The sequence below is a fragment of the Protopterus annectens genome, chromosome 9.part0, assembly GCF_019279795.1.
Source record: "Protopterus annectens isolate FY-2018-M chromosome 9.part0, PAN1.0, whole genome shotgun sequence".
Classification (NCBI taxonomy): Eukaryota; Metazoa; Chordata; order Ceratodontiformes; family Protopteridae; genus Protopterus; species Protopterus annectens.
In genome coordinates this window covers 1,934,525,862-1,934,546,174 of record NC_056743.1, presented here as the reverse complement: position 1 = coordinate 1,934,546,174, position 20,313 = coordinate 1,934,525,862, and the positions used below count along the sequence as shown (strand labels likewise).

Here is a 20,313-nt window from a genome sequence, read left to right as displayed (position 1 = left end):
CTCCTGATCTCATGCGGGGTTTCTGCCTCCACACCCAGATTTCTAAATATACTAACCCAATGGTCACATCACCTCTTAGAAAACACTCCTTTCTCCTGGTTTGTGTAACCAGAGAGGTAGCAAATTTAGAGACTTGAATAGGTTCAGAGCTCCGACATCATTTAATGAGAAATGCTTAACACTCCAGTGCATTTCCTTCAGATATGTGGCAGTCATGTCAGGGTTGGACATTGTGGCCATTATGTAGAACACTTGACCTCACCAGTGTATTAACATAGTTCTCAGTGTGTTAGAGTGGTAGCGTAATTTGATAGCTGCTGCCGCTGTAACATTCTAACAGATTCTTGCAGGTTTTTGGTTAATTCCATTTGTAAAGGTAGAGGGCTACCATTACCTTGACCCCCCCCCCCACTACTTGCAGGTTTTTGGTTAATTCCATTTGTAAAGGTAGAGGGCTACCTTGACCCCCCCCCCCCCACTACTTACAAACAGCAATTTAGCTGTTGCTTTCCTTGTGGGGAACATGCATTTGAACAGCCACCTCCTTCACTGTAAAGCCATAACAAGTGTAGCTTCATCAGCGCTGCATGACAGGAAACACTAAATACTGCAATAATTGTCATAAGGTAGGCAATCAGGGAGTTGTAAACTCTAGCACCTTGGCTCAAAAAGCCTTCCAGGAGTAAAACTTTCTAAACAGCCTTCTTGTATACAAAAATGAATGCTGAAGTTAATTATTTTTTTGAATGTAAATAGTTGCCAAACACCTCACACAACTAACACTTCCTTATGGTGAATTTTTACGTATTTCTCGCTTATGCAATGATTTAGGTGTTTTGAGAGAAGAATAGGCTAAAACTGCAAATATGTTTTTTAGTAGGGGTTATAACGGATCTAACAGAAGCAGCACTGGAGCAAGTTCAATGCAAGATGGATAAAAGATTGGATATAGTGGGTACTAAATTATAAAAGTCACGAAAATGAGAATAAAAAAAATTAGTTACTACCCACAATGTTCTGAGTGAAAAAGATAAAAAGTTATACAATACTACCGGGACTTTTATGGAAATTAAGGACTTGCAGAAAGTAATAGAAAAGGTCTTAAGAGAGGATGCAATATAAAGGTGTAGTTCACAGTACATTTGAACAACCTGTGAATATTTTAGTATTGCAACCTGTTAATATGGGTACTTTTCCTTGTAATAAATGTATTAGTTGTAATTATATTACACAATCTTTTGATAAAATAAATGAAGTTCTATTAAAACCCATTGACAGATATTGTTGCCAGACAAAGTGGAATTTATGCTTTAAAATGTGGTTGTGGTTTATTTTTTACTGGTGAGACTAACAGGGCCTTTAAGCAGAAGCATTTAAGAGACATTAAGAATGGTAAACTTGAAAGCCCCTTAACAGACATTTTAGATATCATGAATGTAGTCCTGAAAGCCTGAAGGGGACAATTTTAGAAAACAAATGGTGAATTAATAAATTTTAACAAAGCAGAAATTGCTATACAGAGACCTTGTTTATTTTAGAATTTTCAACATTTGTCACCTGGAGGGTTTAATGTTGAGTGCAAATGGAAGTACTTTGAGTTAATTGTTTTACTGTATAATTGGGGAGGGATTTATTGTACATAAGACTGTTTTTTCTAAAGTTTTTACTCCTGGAAGGCTTTTTGAGCAGAGGTGCTAGAGTGTGCACGGAGTACATCTGTTATTAAAAGTTGGTGACCTGTTTTTTTTTGGTTTGTCGTGGTTTTATTCATCAGTTTTTGCCTGTTTCGTTGTTGGATATCAGACAGTTGCACTCTGGCATTTCAAAGTAGACCTGTAGAACGTGCTTCTACAGGACCATGCTATGGTTTATTCTCTCTGACATTAACCAAAAAAAAGGCAATGGGTAACCACTTAGGGTTTGCTTACTGACTGGCACGCCTTATTTCCTTTACTTAAATGAATCAAAGCCTGATTAAGTCATCTGTATACATCCATCAGGTGTAGACAATGCCTGCCATCACTTTGGTATTGTATACAAGAACCTCATCAAGTGGACAGACAGGTTAAAGTCTACTGCTGAAACTATTTTCGGCATGAGAGAGTGACGCACTTACATTATTGAAAATATTAAGTGGCTCACATTACAGCCTGCAACTCTCAAGTTCTCCTGTCAGACGTAACAGCCACTAGAAACGGTCCCTTCTATGATGGGGATTTTAACTCTGCAGATTGCTCAGCTTCAAAGGTAAATAGTCAGCTGGTCAGCTCTTATGGAGGTGTAAGCGCTTTTGAGTTAAAACATCAGCCTTTTCTTACGTATTTCCATTATGACTGAACATTTTCTTACTGTGCAATTTATTGGTCTACATTTCCCTGAACTATGCTCAACTTTACAATGGATAAAACATAGCTCTGTTGTGATCCTCAGAGCCACCCAAGCACTACCTGAAGTTCTCCTCCTGCAGCTGTTCGAGCTGGCTTTGCAGCAGTAGAAGCTTTTTCCCTGTGACACTGGAGGAACTGAAGGAATCCAGGTTGGCCAGCTTTTCCTGCAATGTCTTGTTCTCCGCCATTAAACCGTTCTTCTCTTCTAGTAGTGCAGAAACCTAAAGGACAAACATGCAAGTAAAACAATGCAACTATATTTTAATTTTGAACAAATATTTAATTTATGAAAGCTTGTTGATACGTAGTTTTCACAGACGCCATCTGTTAATGTTAGAAGTGCAAGCAAGCAGTTTAAAAGACTGTAGAGATGAATGTGAGAAATTGGGGAAGAGGTTAAGGTGGTCATAAAATAATTCCCTTCCATACAGAAAACACTGACACTGGCACGCAGACCTCATGTAATACCTTTTTATTGGTCCAACTTAGGTTTTGGAGCTTTTATTCTACTAAGAGCCCTTTCCCTGGAGTTCAGCTACTGATGTTAGATACTATGCTTCAGTATTCTCTTGTGCACACAAAGTACATCACTTCTCATTGTTTAAAGAAAGACACTTGCAAAATCTCAGTGTGAAATGAGAGGTTATATCTTGGCTGCTTACAAGTACACCTCAGAAATATTCCAGATTCCATACAAAAGAAACATCTGGCTATTTTCCTACCGTCTGAAACGAACACCACAGAATGAATACTGTGAGAGATGCAGAAAGCAGCACACAGGGCAAGTATCTCTAACAAAGGAATGTTGGCTGCCAAGTTGTCTTCCTGTTATCGCAGATACACAATGGTCTGTGCTACAGTTATGACAGTTGGCAGAGGCAGTGATATATTGTGACATGCAAGATATGCTAAAAGACTCAGCCTGTACAACTAGAGGCCTTGTAGAACCTGTTCAAAAGGCTAGTACAGTCCCCTCTGCAGCAGTGAGATAAGTCACATTCTCTGCAAACCTCACACAACTAGGACAACAAATATTAAGGCAAATGGTTAACCTAATCTTACAGAAATGACATTATTCAAACTGATATTCATTTCAAAGCAAAACTAGTTTTTGGAAAGCTGAAAAAAAGCTGAAAAAAATACTCGAGAGGTACTCACAATCACAACATATGAGAAGCTGCCTCCTTCCTGATTTTATCTGTCATCTACGGATAGTACAAGGCCAGTAGGCTGTCCCTTAAGCAGCGACCTTTAAGACATCTATGCGGACTGCATTATGACAACTGGCAGCTCGGTGAAGGCTCAACACTTTAGAGATAGTGGTACTTTACACTCTCACAGTAGGAAGTCTCACACAACTTGGGAGTTAATAATTTCATGAGCATTTTCCTCATTTACCCTGCATCTTCCTCGTTTACCCTGCATCTTCCTCATTTACCCTACATTTTCCTCATTTACTCTGCAGCTGCTGTCCTGTGTTAGAATCTACAAGGCCAGGGGGATACAAGGTGAAACGGACCAAATCAGGAAATGCAAAAAGCTTTCCCACCAGTAAAGACATAGGTTCATAGGTGTGTACTAGGCTAATGGCCCTGGAGCCTTTACAAGCCTAGCCCATAAAAGTGCCCTGGCACTGTGGCGCCCGACATTAGTTCCTAGTGCCTCTACCAAGTAGAGCTACTAGGAGTGATCCCCGGGGTGAACTTTCTATTACCCATCCACTCAAGATTTCTCTTGAGGGACAGTGAGGTGCTCTGCTTGGCATTTATGGGAAGTCTATTCCAGAGCATGGGCAGTCTCTGGGTGAGGAACCTGTCCCTCCAGCATGTTCTGTTGATTGTGGTAATGAGGTTGATGTCTCTGGAGTGTGTGGTGTGGAGGGATTGGGATTCCTTTAGATGTAGCCTAACAGAGCTGGGTCAGACATTGCTTTGCAAGTCAAGCAGATATCGCCTCTTAGTAGACGATATTAGAGAAAATAGCTGGAGTTTTTTGAGTTTGTCCATGTAGGACATGTGTTTAAGGCCCAGGATCCTCTTCTTGAGGTACTTTTGTGGCCTCTTCAGCTGTTGCAGGTGTCTAGTGAGGTACAAGCCAAATGGGGCATTATACTCTGATTGGTCTAATGAGGGAAAAGTAGAAAGGAAGAGTGGAGAGGATGCAAACCCCCTGGTAATGAAATGTGCCACAGAGGAGGACTTTCTGACCAGAGTGGCAATGTGGTGGTCAAAGGAGAGGTTTCTGTCAACCTGTGTCCCCAGATCTCTTATAATGTCTTCAGTGGGCTCCCATCGATGTGGTAATTAATGGGAACGGAGTTTTTCCCAAAGGGGATGACTACATTTTTTGGCATTAAACTTAAGGCCATGGTTTTGACACCAGTCATTGGTCTCAGTGAGACCTTTCTGTAGGATGTCTGCATCACTTGGGGAGTTAATAATGGCTCCCAGCTTGCAGTCATCTGTGAACTTAGTCAGCCAGAGTTCCTCCCTGTTGGCCTGGACTTCTGAGAAGTATATGCCAAACAGGAGAGGACCCAGGACCGATCACTGTGGCACTCCACTCGTGAATGGTCGGCAGTCTGACTTGGAGTCTGCTACTGTCACACTGTAGGTTCCATCTGTGAGCCAATTTGCAACCCACCTAACGATATAGGGGTTGATGCCTAGTTTGGTGAGTGTTAATTACAGTGAAGAATGGTATCAAAGGCCTTGGCCAGATCGAGGTAGGCTGTATGAACGGTCTTACCTTCATCCACAGCTCTAGTGACTGACTCAAAGAAGTCAACCAGGTTGAGCAGGCATGATCTACCTTTCACAAGAACAAATTGTGTGGGATCTAGAGTTTGGAGATTCCCTATATCCTTGTTAATTAGGTCTATGATGATGCACGCCATAGCCTTACATATCAGACTCATCAGGCTAATGGGATGATGATTTCCAGGGTCTGTAGTTGCTCCTCCTTTATGGAGCGGGATGACTGTAGAAGTGCGCCATTTGATAGGGACAAAGCCTGAGATGAGCCTGTGAGTGAACAGAGCACACAGATGCCAGTTCACTTTGTAATTCATGTAGAACACAGCCAGGGATATTGTCGGGACCCATGGAAGCTGTACTCTTGGCCATGGACAATGCAGCTTTAACGTGTGCTGCAGTAAGGCTGGGTGCCTGGCATTCTTCCGGTATTGAGACTGGTCCTTTAAGGGGGGAGAGGGGTAAAGTTGGCACTACATTTGTCGGCTATTATGATGACAATATCTGTTGGCTCAGTATAGGAGATACAATTGTGCAGTAACTCAAGAGCAAATCTGGGTATTGCCGTGGACATTATTGATACAACTATAGAAGGCTTTGTGGTTTTTAGTGCCTGCCGCAGTTCTGCCTTCATAGCTGGCTTTGGGGGTTTTGATGAGAATGTCAACTTTTTGTTGAGGCTAATAAGGGAATTTTTCCAGTCTTGGGACTTCATCTTTTTCTGCAACAGTTTCTTCCTTCTGTTATAGAGTTTATTAATGGCAGGGGACCACCCAATTGACTTACTTTTTTTTGGAGGAGAGCGTCTTGGTTCTGTTGGGTATGGCTAGTTCCATGCATTTATGTACGTATTCGTACAGTGCACTGGTGTATTATTCGGCAGTCATGCATCTATTTTCCATTGTCATGGGTGCAGTGTCCAAAAGCTTTTCCCCTGTGACACCAACTGAAAGCTAGCTAGTGCCATGGAGTATGGTGATAAAGCCCCGAAAATGAAACAGCAGGCTTGGGTCCGATTATCTGCAGCAGGATGAGGTGCATCCAGTACCGATTACATGTGGTAAAGCAAAGCGTTTTACCTGCATTAGTAACTGTATTTAGAGCACAACCTAGAGCTGTTTACTGAATTTCCTGTTTGCACTTATTTTTAAAATCTTTTTTTCTCAAAACTTGCATTTCATCTGTCTTTGGCCTAGCACTCTTGTGTGGGGTCATTTACTGCACTGTTATAACTTGCTGATACTTGTTAACTTCTGCTATCTCTGAAAAAACAAAAAACAAAAAAAATCTTGCTTTTTTCCCCACTTTTCTGAGATTTAAAAAAGTTCAGTTACAGGCTTGCTGTTCTTGAACTGTTTGTAAGTTTCTGTGAGGCCATTTTTTGCTTGGGCTAAAGGAAAGTCTCTGTTGATCAGTGGCAGTGAAAAACATTGAGCAGCCTGCCCCTGTGGGAGTGGTTACTGACTTGAAACTGAAGTTTTATTGGCCATTCTGGGTCAATTCCAAAACTCCTTCATCTTCCTCTCTTAAAACCCTCTTTTGCGCGTTTTTGAGCATAGCACAACAGCGGGCAGCGCCGCCTAACTGGGTTTAAACTATTCCTGGCTCCACAAAGTCTGCTCTTCACTTTTTCCCTTAGAACTGCTCTCTCTCTCAATTTAAACACCATATTCTCATTCTAAGGCCCTTCACTGGTCCAATTAAGTAATCCTACAAGTTAGCACTATTAAACCATAAGCACTACTTACTCTTATACTCTCTATGATTACCCTGTCCTCTATTGGTCAGTCTTAAATTCAGTTTCCCTATTACTCTAGCATGCCCAAAGGTCAGTCAATGGTTTCCTCTCCAGTCCGGCTGGTGAATCAGGGAATTTTGAGGCAATGTTACAACTGTCTCATGTACACAGACAACCATCTCCTCCTCCAAACAGGTTCAAATATATGTGAGAGATGCAACTATTTAGCCAAACTGGAGGCTGAGCTCTCTCATCTCAAAACTGGTGTAACCAGTCAGGAGGAGAAGGTAACCTCACAACACAATTCCAGTATCACATAGTCCAACCACATCAGCGAACCAAACACATAAATGCACAAAAACATACTTGGAGGCTCTAAATAAAAATCTACCTAAGCAACAGAGACCTCCAAAGCAGACATCCAAGCAAACGCTACCTCAAAACAAAACACACACAACACATAACCCACAAAGTCAGTGTGCCAAGCAGCCACAGCCCTTAAGGCTGAAAAACACACCTGATACTCTTGTTATAGGTGACTCTATTGTCAGACACACTGACGTCCCGCTCACCAGGCTGAATAAAGAGAAGGTCACAGTGAGCTGCCTGTCAGGTGCTAGGATCCGACACATAACGCAAGCACTCAGGTCACTCCAAAGCAAATACAAATATGACTCAGTCATTGTACATGCTGGTGTGAATGACCTGCTGGTGTGAATGACCTGAGACGTACCTCCCTGGACTACATGAAAAGAGACAGAGGAGCTCTCTGATCATGTAGCCCAGGCTGGTATGACCCTGACCTTGAGCAGCATCTTACCCTCACCTAGAATGATGCCACAGTACAAAGACAAAATGATCGATTTTAACAATTGGCTAAAATTTTGGTGTCATTCAAAGGGGATCCAGTGTCTGTCAGCCTGGGATGACATGCTCGACAAGCCACGTTGCTTCGCTAGGGACGACTTGCACCTGTCACCACTGGGCATTCGGATATTGGCAAAGGCTCTTGCCACCCCCATAGTGCCTTTTTTAGGCAAGGCTCAAAAGTCAAACCCACCCCCATAGACAGCACAAGGAACAAGAAACTAAGGGTAATGCTGCTAAACGCCAGAAGTCTTAACCTCAAGATGCACGCACTCGAAGCTCTCCTCAGTATGGAGAACATCGATATCTGTGCAGTGACAGAAACCTGGTTCAAGGCTCCAGAGAGCACCCCAGCACTACCAGGCTATACCTCACATCATGCTTTTTGGCCCCAAAACCCAGACCGAACCACAAAATGAGGGGGAGTTTCCATATTTATCAAGGATATCCACACCTCCAGGTTAGTGGCATTGCACGAAGTATCGGAGACCATCCAAGTACAACTAACAGTGGGCAAGACTGCTTTTCAGTTTATAGCATCCTACAGACCACCCTCTCAAAGTCAGGAATCCCATTCGGCTTTCCTGAAAACATTGGAGAACATGAAGATCTCTCCCAACACCATTATATTGGGCGACTTCAACTACCCAAACATTGACTGGAAGCACTACTCAAGCCCCAGCACCTTAGCCCAAAGATTCCTGGAAATTATAAACTCAAATAATATGGAACAACTAGTCACCACTCCCACAAGAGGGGACAACATACTAGACCTGATCATTACCAACATGGGGACTCTATGCTCCACACCAGAAGTATATCCCTCATTGGTAAGATCAGACCATAAATTAATTTCACTGGATATCCACATCCCGACCCCACCCCCAGCCCAGAAAACCACAGTGAAAAACTTCTCACTTCTCAAAACCGAAGTGGAATCCTTCAAGGTCCCAGGGCCAGTGGAAACTACAGCCCAAACTGCAGAATCCTATACAAATGCATTCTACGGACATCTCCAGGAATGCATGGATCATGCTATCCCAAACAAAACCCAATCATCCAAAGGCAGGCGTCCAGTCTGGTGGACCCCTACCATAAATAAACTGTACAACAGAAGGAGGAAGCTACTACATGATAGAGCAAAATCCCTAATAGGGAAGGCATCTCTGATCAGTACTAGCAAAAAATTACGATCCCTCATAAAATCCTCCAAGGCCAGCTTTGAGAGAAAAATTGCACAGGACACCAAAGACAATCATAAGGCTTTTTTCAGTTATGTTAGAAACCTGGGATGCAACTCCCAGACTTGTTCTGAGTTGATTCTAAACGACAAAAATACACTGAACCCACAGACATCACCAATATCCTGGCAGACAGGTTCAGTGCAAACTTCTCCCAAAGAGCAAGTGTCTATCCCGGCACAGGGCTGCCTCCCAAACATCTCAGATGCTCAGGTGAAGGCTGCCCTCTCCAAAGCAAAAACACTGCTTCCATGGGACCAGATGGCGTCCCAGGTTGCGTCCTACATGAACTACAAGAGGAACTAATCCCTCAAATAAAACAGCTATACAATCTCAGCCTCACTACAGGATATGTGCCCACAGAATGGCGTACAGCAACAGTGGTCCCACTCCACAAAGGTGGAGCCTCTACGGACCCTGGAAACTATCGCCCCATAAGCCTAACTAGCTTGGTCTGCAAGGCTATGGAGAGGATCATCATGGAGCTCATAAACAAAGACATTGGGGACCTACAGACACTAGATCCTACCCAGTTCGGCTTTGTCAAGGGCAGATCCTGCCTTTTGAACCTGGTTGACTTCTTTGAAACAGTCACCAAAGCCATAGATGAAGGGAAGGTAGTCCACACAGCCTATCTGGACCTTGCAAAGGCATTTGACACAATACCCCACTCGGGCATCATAGATAAGCTATCCAGCTTAAATATAAACCCCTATGTCACAAGATGGGTCGCAAACTGGCTCAAAGACCGAACCCACAGAGTGAGAGTTGCTGGAGCCATGTCAGACTCGAAACCGGTCACAAGTGGCGTCCCACAGGGTTCTGTCCTGGGACCACTTGTTCGGTATATACTTTTCCGAGGTACAGGCAAACGTGGGAGGACTATGGCTCACCAAGTTTGCAGACTACTGCAAACTGGGCGCCATACTCAACTCTCCAGCTGACACAAACATCCTTCAAAAAGGTCTCACAGAGACAGATAACTGGTGCCAGCGCCATGGTTTAAAGCTAAATGCCAAAAAATGTATAGTCATACCCTTTGGCAAAAACAATGTGCCCACAAATTACCACATAGGCGGAAACCCATTAAGTACAGAGAAAGTTATTAGGGACCTGGGGATCCAAGTTGATAGCAATCTCTCCTTTGAAAACCACATTGCCAAAGTGGTTAGAAAGACCTTCTACATAGCCCACCTCATCACGAGGGGTTTCACATCTAGATCAAGAGAGGTAATCGTGCCCTTTATTCATCCCTCATCAGGCCCATCATAGAATACAATGCCCCTTTTGGGATGTACCTTACCAGACACCTGCAGCAATTAGAAAGACCCCAAAAGTATCTCACCAAGAGGATCAAGGGTCTCAAACAGATGCCATATGCTGCTCGGTTAAAAAAACTCCAGCTCTACTCAGTTGCATACCGCCTACTTCGAGGCGATCTATGCCTGACATACAAAGCTATGTCAAATCCAGAATTAATGGACATGCTCCACCTCAGTAAATCTAAATCCCTTAGAGCCACACGCTCGAGGGACTTGAACCTCAGCACAGAAATAAATAGAACTTGCTGGAGGGACAGGTTCATAACCCAGAGGCTCCCTTCGCTCTGGAATAGAATTCCAGTTCATGTGAGGCAGAGCACCTCACAATCTTTTCAAGAAGAATCTCGATAAGTGGATGGGGGATCGTAGGTTTGTCCCAGGGATTACTCCCGTGTCACTATTAGATAGAGGCACAGTAAACTAAACCTTAAAAAGGGCACAGTATACTCAAATCAAGGGGTGGCGTAAGCCATACAGAATCGGGCTAGGCTTATAATTGCCCCAGGGCAGATAGCCTAGTATGAACCTATGAACCTATACGAAAGTCACCAAAATATGAAGGGCATCCTCTCACAGAAGGCCTACTGTATTGTAGAGAGAAGAGATGTCATACAAACCTGAACAAACAGCTGTGTGCAGGTATGAAATCCCCAACACATTCATTCCCATTCAAGGTTTTAGGGTGTTCATAGCCTGCATAGCTAAAAGGCTGTCCCCATCTAGAAAGAGGATGGCCCAGTGACAGGACACATCTGGAGTATGTCTCAATATGTGGTGGCCCCAGGGATGATGGAGCAAGTGAATGCATGAGTGAGAATGTTATAATTTAAAAAAAGTGACTGACCTTGGTAGAAACGGACTGGTAAAGATCCAATCCCTGGCATAAAGACGTCAACTCTCAGGAGGTTAGCCTGACCTACATTTTTATAATTATTCTTACAAAGTAGAACCAGTGCAGACAGAAGAGTCACCAGAACCACATTTTTAAGAGTCAAACCCTCCACAACAGCAGCAATGCCTTCAAAGACATACTTGTCAGGCAGTGTTTCTTTATAGAACAGACAAAATTGCACTCAAAATATCTTTTAAAAATATCTTTGCTCTTTTGGTGGTCTTTGATCCCCCTACCCCTGTGCAGTGGAACTGCCCTGAACCAGTTTATTATTTTACCATCAAATCTTGGGGACATTTTTCTGATGCAGCAGACTCAAATTTGAACTGTAAGACTCAAAAAAAATGTAGAAGTGTTAAGGTAGCTCCTGACCAACTGTGTCGATTGATACCCTCTCAACTATAAATATAAACAGATCTGTGTCAATATATTGACTTCAAAACAATGCTCACAATGGAAACATCAAATCAGCACTAAAAATATATAAAAAAACTTTTTAAAAAGGGACATGCATAGAAGTGCCACCGATAACTTATCGTAGGGCTTGAGGCTGGAGCACTAAAATGACATGATTAGAGCCAATGGTGGCTCAAGGACCCATATATCAGATCAGACAGACTGAAAGAAAAGGACCAGAAAGGTTATTCAAATTTCTAATATCCTTGGTCTTGGAGACAATATACCTAAAAAGCCATTTGTGAAGCTCAATCAATACAAAGTCCATTTGTCAGGGTCCTGAGGATGGTGATAAACAGCTGTTCATTTGTTAAATATCAACACAACGGCAAAATAAGCAGACTAAAATACAGTACAAGGTTTCTTGCATTTAAAAGTTTGTAACACTGAACCTCTTCTAGCATAAGTACTGGCAATAACAATGACATTTTCTGGAACATATCGTATATATATATATATATATATATATATATATATATATATATATATATATATATATATATAAAGGAACAAAAAAGAAGGTTCTGAACAAGGTTTTCTAACCTTTTCAAAACAATAAGTTACAATATCACACAACAAAAACTGATGTGGTCTATGGTAGAGAACGCCATTCAAGGACAACTATATAGTAGAATGGGATACAAGAATAGGTAGCCAAGGAAGAGATGTTTACAAAACAGAACAATGTACTTTAAGAGTATAAAGGCAGTAGGACATAGCAAATGAGGAAAGTAGTTTAGAACCCTAGGTAACCATCCGTCTAATGTGGCTAGGTTTTACACTTTGATCAATATAGAAATATTTTCCATTAAAGACAACTGAAGACTTCTAATGGTAATCTTTTTCACTTCATGCAAAAATCTAAACACTAGAAGAAAACAATTAACCACCAATTAAAACAGACTACTAGTAGGCGAAAAAAAGAAAGGGATGATGCACCCATCTCTGTGATTGGAAATTAAAAGAAACAGACTATCTGCAGATGTAAACAATCTTAGCTGTCTTGTAAAAAGGGAGTTGCTGGAATTACTGGAGTATTAAATTTTTGTTTCCCTTTTTCCTTTAACTTTGAATGAAGGATCATAAAAAGGATGGTTATTACAAGGGTGCACTTAGTTTTGTAGAGCATACTCTGCCCTTGCTACCAAAATGGACTCTCAGAACAGGCAAAAGCTCCCTCTCTCTAAAACCTGCACACCCAGTCAATTAAAGGAAACGCTCTTGCTTAAACCATCAACTGCGACCAGGATGAATTCTGTGGCAGGGCTGACATGCCAACCCACGGTCGCCCCTTGACAGGTGAGAAGCTGTCACATGGATGAAGACCAAAATGGCCAGATCCCAACAACGTCGTTCTCTCCCCACTACTAGGAACTGCAAACAGTGCAGGTTTCTGCTTTAGAAGCATTTCCACAGTAAAAGTTAACCTTCTGTAATAGTAGAAAAAGGTGTGCACACTACAGCACACTTTTCCTTCCTCTCTCCTTCCATTTAGCACTAGTTAAAAGATAGCTAAAGGGTCAGACATAAGAAAATGTAACATATCCTTGGTCTTAACATTCAGAAACAGTCACTGCAGATCCCCATTTTCAGTGTGGTTAGTTAGTAGGAAACCCTGATTTGATCCAAATACAGCTTGAACATATTGACCTGGCCTTGCTGTTTTTAACAGATTCTTTTTCTTGTGCTCGTTGGATGGTCTGCGTTGTGGCTCATCCCACTCTGTTCATCCTTGCTATGTTTGGGATCACTCCATTCCCCTACCCAACCCCCATTCCCACCCACCCCTGCTTCAATTCCATTTATACTAACCACACCCACCACTTCACACCAGCTGCTCAATCAACTACATCACCAGTACATCACACCACTTAGTTATCCCACCCATCTCCTTCCCTCCAACTTCTCTCACAATTACACTCGCACTCTACTCTCCCATCTCCATTTTCACGAACCTCCACCACCCCTACTCCAAACCCTAAACTCAAACATGTTACTCATTCACATAATAATCCTTGCATTATTAATTGCCCTCACTCTCGCTACAGCTCACAAACTTTCCATTACCTACTTAAAATCTGCCACCTACCCCATCCACAATTCCTCCTCTAACTTCACACACCAACTTCAATACAATGCCCCAAATCTATAATTTCACCAATATTAAACTATTCTCATATTTCCATTTGCCTACCTCTCCACATACAGCACACACTCCACCAAATATCCACTAAATATTTTTCCCAAACATCTCACAAAATCAAACCTTCAATTATGCGGAGACATACACCCTAACCCAGGCCAAAATCCCACACAAAACATATCCAGTGCTCAAAGGAAACCCTAACCAACATTAAAACCTTATACCCCGCCACTTGACAAGCAGACATCCTCCTTCAAATAACCTCAAAAGTCTGTTAAAATACATGAATTTCATGCTACCCTATTCCTGTACACTCAACATTGCTGTCCTAACTGAAACCTGGCTTAAACCCCACAAATACAATCCTACTCCCTGGCTAGAACATTCTTAGACAAGACAGGATATCAAAACGAGGAGGTGGTGTAGCAATACACAAGGACTCTCAACTCTGAACAACTGCGGGTAGATCCTCAGGTCTAAACTCTGAACTTCCAATTTTATGCCTGAAAAGCAACAATAACCATATAATCCTACTAGCCAGTATACATACCACCAACCACCACCCACCTACCTACTATAGAAAACCTACTCTTATGGGCATCCGATAAATTTAGTCAAGAAACCATCATAGCTGGAGATGAATATGGATTGGCAAACCTATTCTTCTGAAAACCCCCTCCAACTACATAAACTTGCATGGTTTCACCCAACTAGGGTTGACAAAAACAATCAATTCTGAATTGGACCCTGACAAACCCTCGCACATCTATCACACAGGTTTGTCTAGCAAACAGCCTAAGTGACCACCTAGTAATCGACTTCCCCAAGGCACTGCAACTCCCGTACAAAAACTACATCATACAAAAAAGTTCTCCAAAGGCACTTTTAAAATGTTACAAAACTGCAATCAGTCCACATTAAAACACCTCCCATTAGATGCAGCAGTCAAATACTTCAACAGTAAATTTCTAGACATACTAAACACCCTAGCCCCTATAAGACACATTACAACTAAAACAAACTACTGTCCATAGCTCACAAAGTAAACCAGACAACTACTAAAACAGAGAAACTCTGGTACCAACATCAGGCCAACAAAACCAAAGCCTCCCTTAATAATTAGTCAATTAAATACTTGCAAAACACAAATCAAAACTGATAAACAGTACTACTCAAACTACACAAACATCAAAACAGCCAACAAAACTGGGATACTATCAAAAAGCCTATGCATCCAGGCAGTATTTCCACCCCATCATCAAATACCCATAACTCAGAAGAAAATATAGCATCCTGGTTCAACTCCTTTTCACAAACTCTATACTCTCACTTATAATAAAACAAAAATAGTTCCCAACAAATCACTCAATCCTGTGGCCAATGAAAACCCTACCACACTCTCCCTACAACCCAACCAAATAGGTAAAATAAAGAAATTATTAAACAAGCTAAAACCTACAATAATTCCTGCTGCCAAACTACCAAATGAATACCTCAAACTAGCAGCCACTGTCATCTGTTATCCAGGATCAATTCTGATCCATCTCAGAGCAGTACATACCTAAAATTTGGAAAAATCTTAGATGTAATTCCCCTCCAAAAAGGGGGTTCATCATTAGAACTCTCCAACTATAGACCAATATCCATACTATCCCCCTTTCAAAAAATTTAGAAAAATGCATCCACTCAACTAATGGACCATCTACTAACTAATAAGCTCCTTGCCAACTCAACAGTTCGACCACAACACAGTACCACTACTGCCTTGCTTAACTTTGATACAGTAAAAAAAACTAAAAACTGCCAAATGGTCTGCTTGATATTTCTAGATACATCAAAGGCATCTGATAGTGTCCACGAGCAGCTCCTACAAGAGCTGGCATCCACCGACATATCTAAAACTACCCTGTCATAGTTCCAGAAATTACCTTCCAGATTGCCAACAAGCAGTCATGTGGCAAAATGATCTATTTTCTGCTCCCCATAACAGTAGGTGTTCCACAAGGCTCAATCCTTGGTCAACTACTCTTCTCAGTCCTTACCAATGATCCCCACACTGCAACTAACCTTAATATCATACAATATGTAGATGATTCAACTGCTCTCTGTGCTGCACCCTCCCTGCCACAGCTACAAGAAGTTATCCAAAAATCTTTCACATCACTCAAATCTTTCCTAAGAAAATATCAGCTCATCCTAAACCCAAACAAAACCAAACTACTGCTATTCCCAAACAATCACAAAACAAAACCTCAACCAGGACTTAAAAATCACCTCATCCAATCACAAACTAAATGAAACAATCTCAGAAACTAAGCTACTAGGTGTCACTATTGATAATTTAAAATTTGGAAAGCATATATCACTTGCAATTAAAAAGGCCCACATTAAATTGGGCTCTCTTTATTGGATTAAAACTTGCCTAACCAACTTTTCTAGACAAGCAATCGCCAGGACCCACCTACTATTCACCCAAATCTACACCTCTTCTATACTCACAAACCTCAGGAAAAATAACAAGCAAACTTGAAACATGCTACCACAAGACAGATTAACGGCCAACTTACCCCACAGAACCCATCACTGCCTTGCTCTACAACAACTCAAATGGCTAGAATTACCTAACCTCTTTATCCTTAAACCAGCTTACCCTAACCCACACTAATATACCTACCTGACAAATGTCCAGCCATACACAACCTAGTACAAATATACCTCAACTGGACCTTGAGATCCTCCAACAAACTACTATTAAAAGTTACAAAATATAACAGCAGCTATGGGGAGAGACTACTCTAATTTATTTATTTTATTTATTCTACATTTGTTGACCGGGCTAGTCCAACTGGATATATGTCCATTTTCAGTGGAGGCCCAGGGAGAAAAGCTCCACAACACACAGTAATATTTACAGTAAATGACATTTTAAAAATACAGATACAAAACAGATTTTTGCCGTTCCTTGTGATTCTGCTTACTGAATCTTAGCACTGATATTCCGCAGGGAGTACGTCTGCAGAGAGGGTGGTAGGTTTAAGTTTTTGGATAAGTGTACAGACAAGGGATGCAGGAACAGGTTGAAAGTGAAATGATGGGGATGGGTTAGAGATGAAGGTGGATAAAGATTATGTGGATGGGTTAGAGATGGAGGTGGATGAAGATGATGTGTCAGAGGATAGCTGATTGGCTAGAGATTGAATGGTCTCTGAAGAATGTGTTAAAGGTATTGGCTACTTGCTTGGGACTATTGTGGTCAGATCCTATAGGGGTGGGCGTGACTGAATGGCCTGGGTGTAGGTGTTTATGGATGTATGACCAGAATTTTTGTGGTTTGTTTCGGTGGGTTTGTTGGAGCTGAAAGTAGAAGTTTAGTTTGTCTAACAATATGGCTTTTTTGTTTCATTTCTTAGCTGTCTAAATTTTAATTGATCAACAGGGCTTTTAGTAGTAAACCAGTTAGCCCAGAGTTTATTTATAAGGAGGATTTTTTGTTTGGTGGCTTTAGTGAGCCAAGGGGCTGGTTTTGTCCTAGTTCTAATTGTGCGTGTTGGTGCATGGTAATCTAAAATAGCTACGAATTTAGAATTAACGTATTTCACTGCTTTTTCTAAATGGTAGGTATTTCAGGGGTGACCAGTCACATGCCTTAAGCTGTCAGGGTTAAAATCTTTGCTGGTTCTTATTGTCCTGTAGGTGGCTGGGTTTTGAATGTCACTTTTATATCTTATTAAGAAGGTGAGCGAGTGGTCAACTCGTATCTTCAGGGAGGGTTCCTACTTTGTAATTTTTGTGGTGACTATTTATGAGAATCTAATCCAAAGTGCTTTCTTTGTTAAGTTTATTGGTCCTTGTGGGGGATGTGATGGTTTGAGTGAAGGTGTGTAGGTTAATGCGAGTAGAAAGCTGTTCAGAGGTAAAGCTCTTCCAGTTGATATTAAAGTCACCAAGTACTATGGTTTCTTGTGGGTAAGTAGTGGAAAGCCAACTAAGAATATGCTCTAGGGTGTTAGTGTTATTGCCTGGGGGAAGGTAAATACAGATGATATAGATAGATTTACATTTGTTAAGTTGAATCTTCAAAATGACAATTTCTGCATTACTAGTTAATGGTGGTTTAGCATCTATAGAGGTCACTTTTAATTCAGATTTATATAGGATAGCTACTCCCCCACCCTTCTAAGCTTTGCGGTCTAGTCTCAGGATATTGTATTCTGGTGGAATAACCTCATTGTCTTGTGTTGATGCCTTGAGCCATGTTTCAGTGAGACATAGGATGTCAAATGAATGCACATGAATGAGGGCATGTATGTGAGCAACTTTATTATTTATGCTCCGAATACTAAGATGGGCTATTAGGAGCGAGTTAATGTGTCTGGTGAGCAATTGTGTGTTGGTAGAAGTTGGAGTGTTGGGCTCTGTAGCTGTGGTAGAGTATGGGCCAGGATTTGGGTGGATACCACCATCTATTAAGGAGTGAACCTGAATTCTCAGTGCAAGTTTTAGTAGTTCATATATTAGGTTCTGGAATTTTCTTGCTTTTGAACTATAGTATTTAATGTTAGTCAGTCTGATATTTAGCTGGCAAGTAGTTAGGTGAGTTCAGTATGTTTGGCTGTGTGTGTCGAAGAGTTGAAGTAGAGGTTTGTCTCATGGGGCAATGGAATCTTAGGCTGTTGAGATGCTCATAGACTATAACTAGGTAATGCGTGGATAGAAACAATACAAGTAAGACTAGGGACTTAAGGTGTGGTGGGTTGGATGTAGGTGACAGTGGTAGAGTAATATATGGACAATGTATAGTGCTAGGTACTGCGATTTATATGCTACTGACTATTGGGATGTAGAATATATCACTTTAATGACAGAGCATGTGATTGCTGGTGTGGCTAGGGTGTTTAAATATGGATGTACTGGGTGTGTGGGAATTGGGGGCAGGGTAGGGGAGCGGAGCAGGTAGAGCCAGTGAAGGACTGAGGTCTGTGAAGACCATCAGTGAAGTTCTGACTGCTAAGGTAAGTTTTAAGGGGAGATAATGGGCAGGGCACTTGAGAAATGTACAGTAAATAATAGTAGGGTACAGTGTAACCGGAAGCTAGATATGTATATTAAAAAACTGGGTGCCTGAAAGTTATAAATTAAGTAAGATAGTTATACAAGGAGATTAGACCTGGGAAGAGGGTGCCACTTAGTGGACAAAGGATATATTGCAACCATGGCTACACACAGGGCTAGCAAGTTTAGAGGTAAAAGGAGGGAAAAAACAGGAGGAATATGCAGAGGCTGTAAGAGGGGAAAGGGTATGGAAGTTGAGAGAAGAGAAGGTTTTGGCTGCTGGCTGTCCTGGCTAGGGGGTGTATGTTAAACACCTAGAAAGTTATTTAACAAATGTAATATTTACAATGTTTTTATTAAACATACTTTCTTTTATCCTTGAGGGAATGATACCCAGAGAGAGGTTTGGCTGTGTTCCTTAGCTTGGGGAAGGGACAGCAATCTTAGACAGGGCAATATCCCAAACCCAGTACAGGCCAGGTGGGTTGGAGAGCTGGGTATATAAAGGGAGAGAGAAAAAATAGTGGTGAAGTAATCAATAGGTTGGACATGCTTACTAAGCAAATAGCAGCGAAAGACAGTGTATATGTTAACCCATTAGCCAGGTATAAACTGGTTATTTTTCTGAAACATTCTACAAAGTTAATACAGTAAAAGTGCAAGGTAGATGCAGTTAACCAATTGAATATACACAGTAGTGATTAAAACAATCAGTATACACTACAGTTGTACATTTCTAGAAACATAGCAGTACAAAAACCCAAACAACCATATATTTTCTTGGTGCTTATAACAGTTGCCCAAAATGGACAAGGAGGTTACAATTGTCTTGCAAAACTCTTCTACTCATTACAGTAGTCTAGTTAGTTCAGCATGTGGCTATATAGTTCTATAAACATAGCAGTGCAAAAACAATAAACAACCATATACTTCTTGGTGCTGATAACCATGCTGACCTAGTAGAAGCAAGTCTGATCTTGCTTAGTAATTGCTGTGTAAAATGGAACCATAGGCAGCTTTAGCGAACTGTTTAAAACTAATACATGTATTGTGTAACAACGTATTACAAGCTATAAGCCGACCTGGCATTTCCTAAACAGAATAGGATGTATACAACAGTTTAAGTTTACATATAGGAAGCTACTTTAGTATATGTGCCTCACAGTTGTAATAATTTGTAATTTGCTAAATTCTACATGTATGGGGCCACCCTACCATAAACGCTAATCTAATTCAGCGTTTTAGCGTGAAAAAGAACACATTCATAGTCTTAGACCCGTATTAGAACAGGATTCCCACATTTGCAGTCTATACTATGGAGCGTCACTACAAACCGTCGTTATGTTTAACTAGAACCACTTCTTATAGCTTAATTATCTAGCTATTTTCCAATGCAGTCTACACTATGGAACGCCGCTAAAAAACGGTGGTTTGTTGTTTAAAATAGTACCACTTCTGTACA

General features: G+C 41.3%; 1 protein-coding gene across 1 annotated transcript in view; it reads right to left on the bottom strand.

The window, feature by feature from the left end:
- Positions 1-20,313, bottom strand: part of HOOK2 (hook microtubule tethering protein 2) — a gene marked incomplete in the record, with an annotated part of 1,827,100 nt that overhangs the window by 1,281,346 nt on the left and 525,441 nt on the right. Inside the window, 1 exon segment of the mRNA XM_044084742.1 lies at positions 2,448-2,608. Coding sequence (XP_043940677.1) covers positions 2,448-2,608 — 161 coding nt within the window.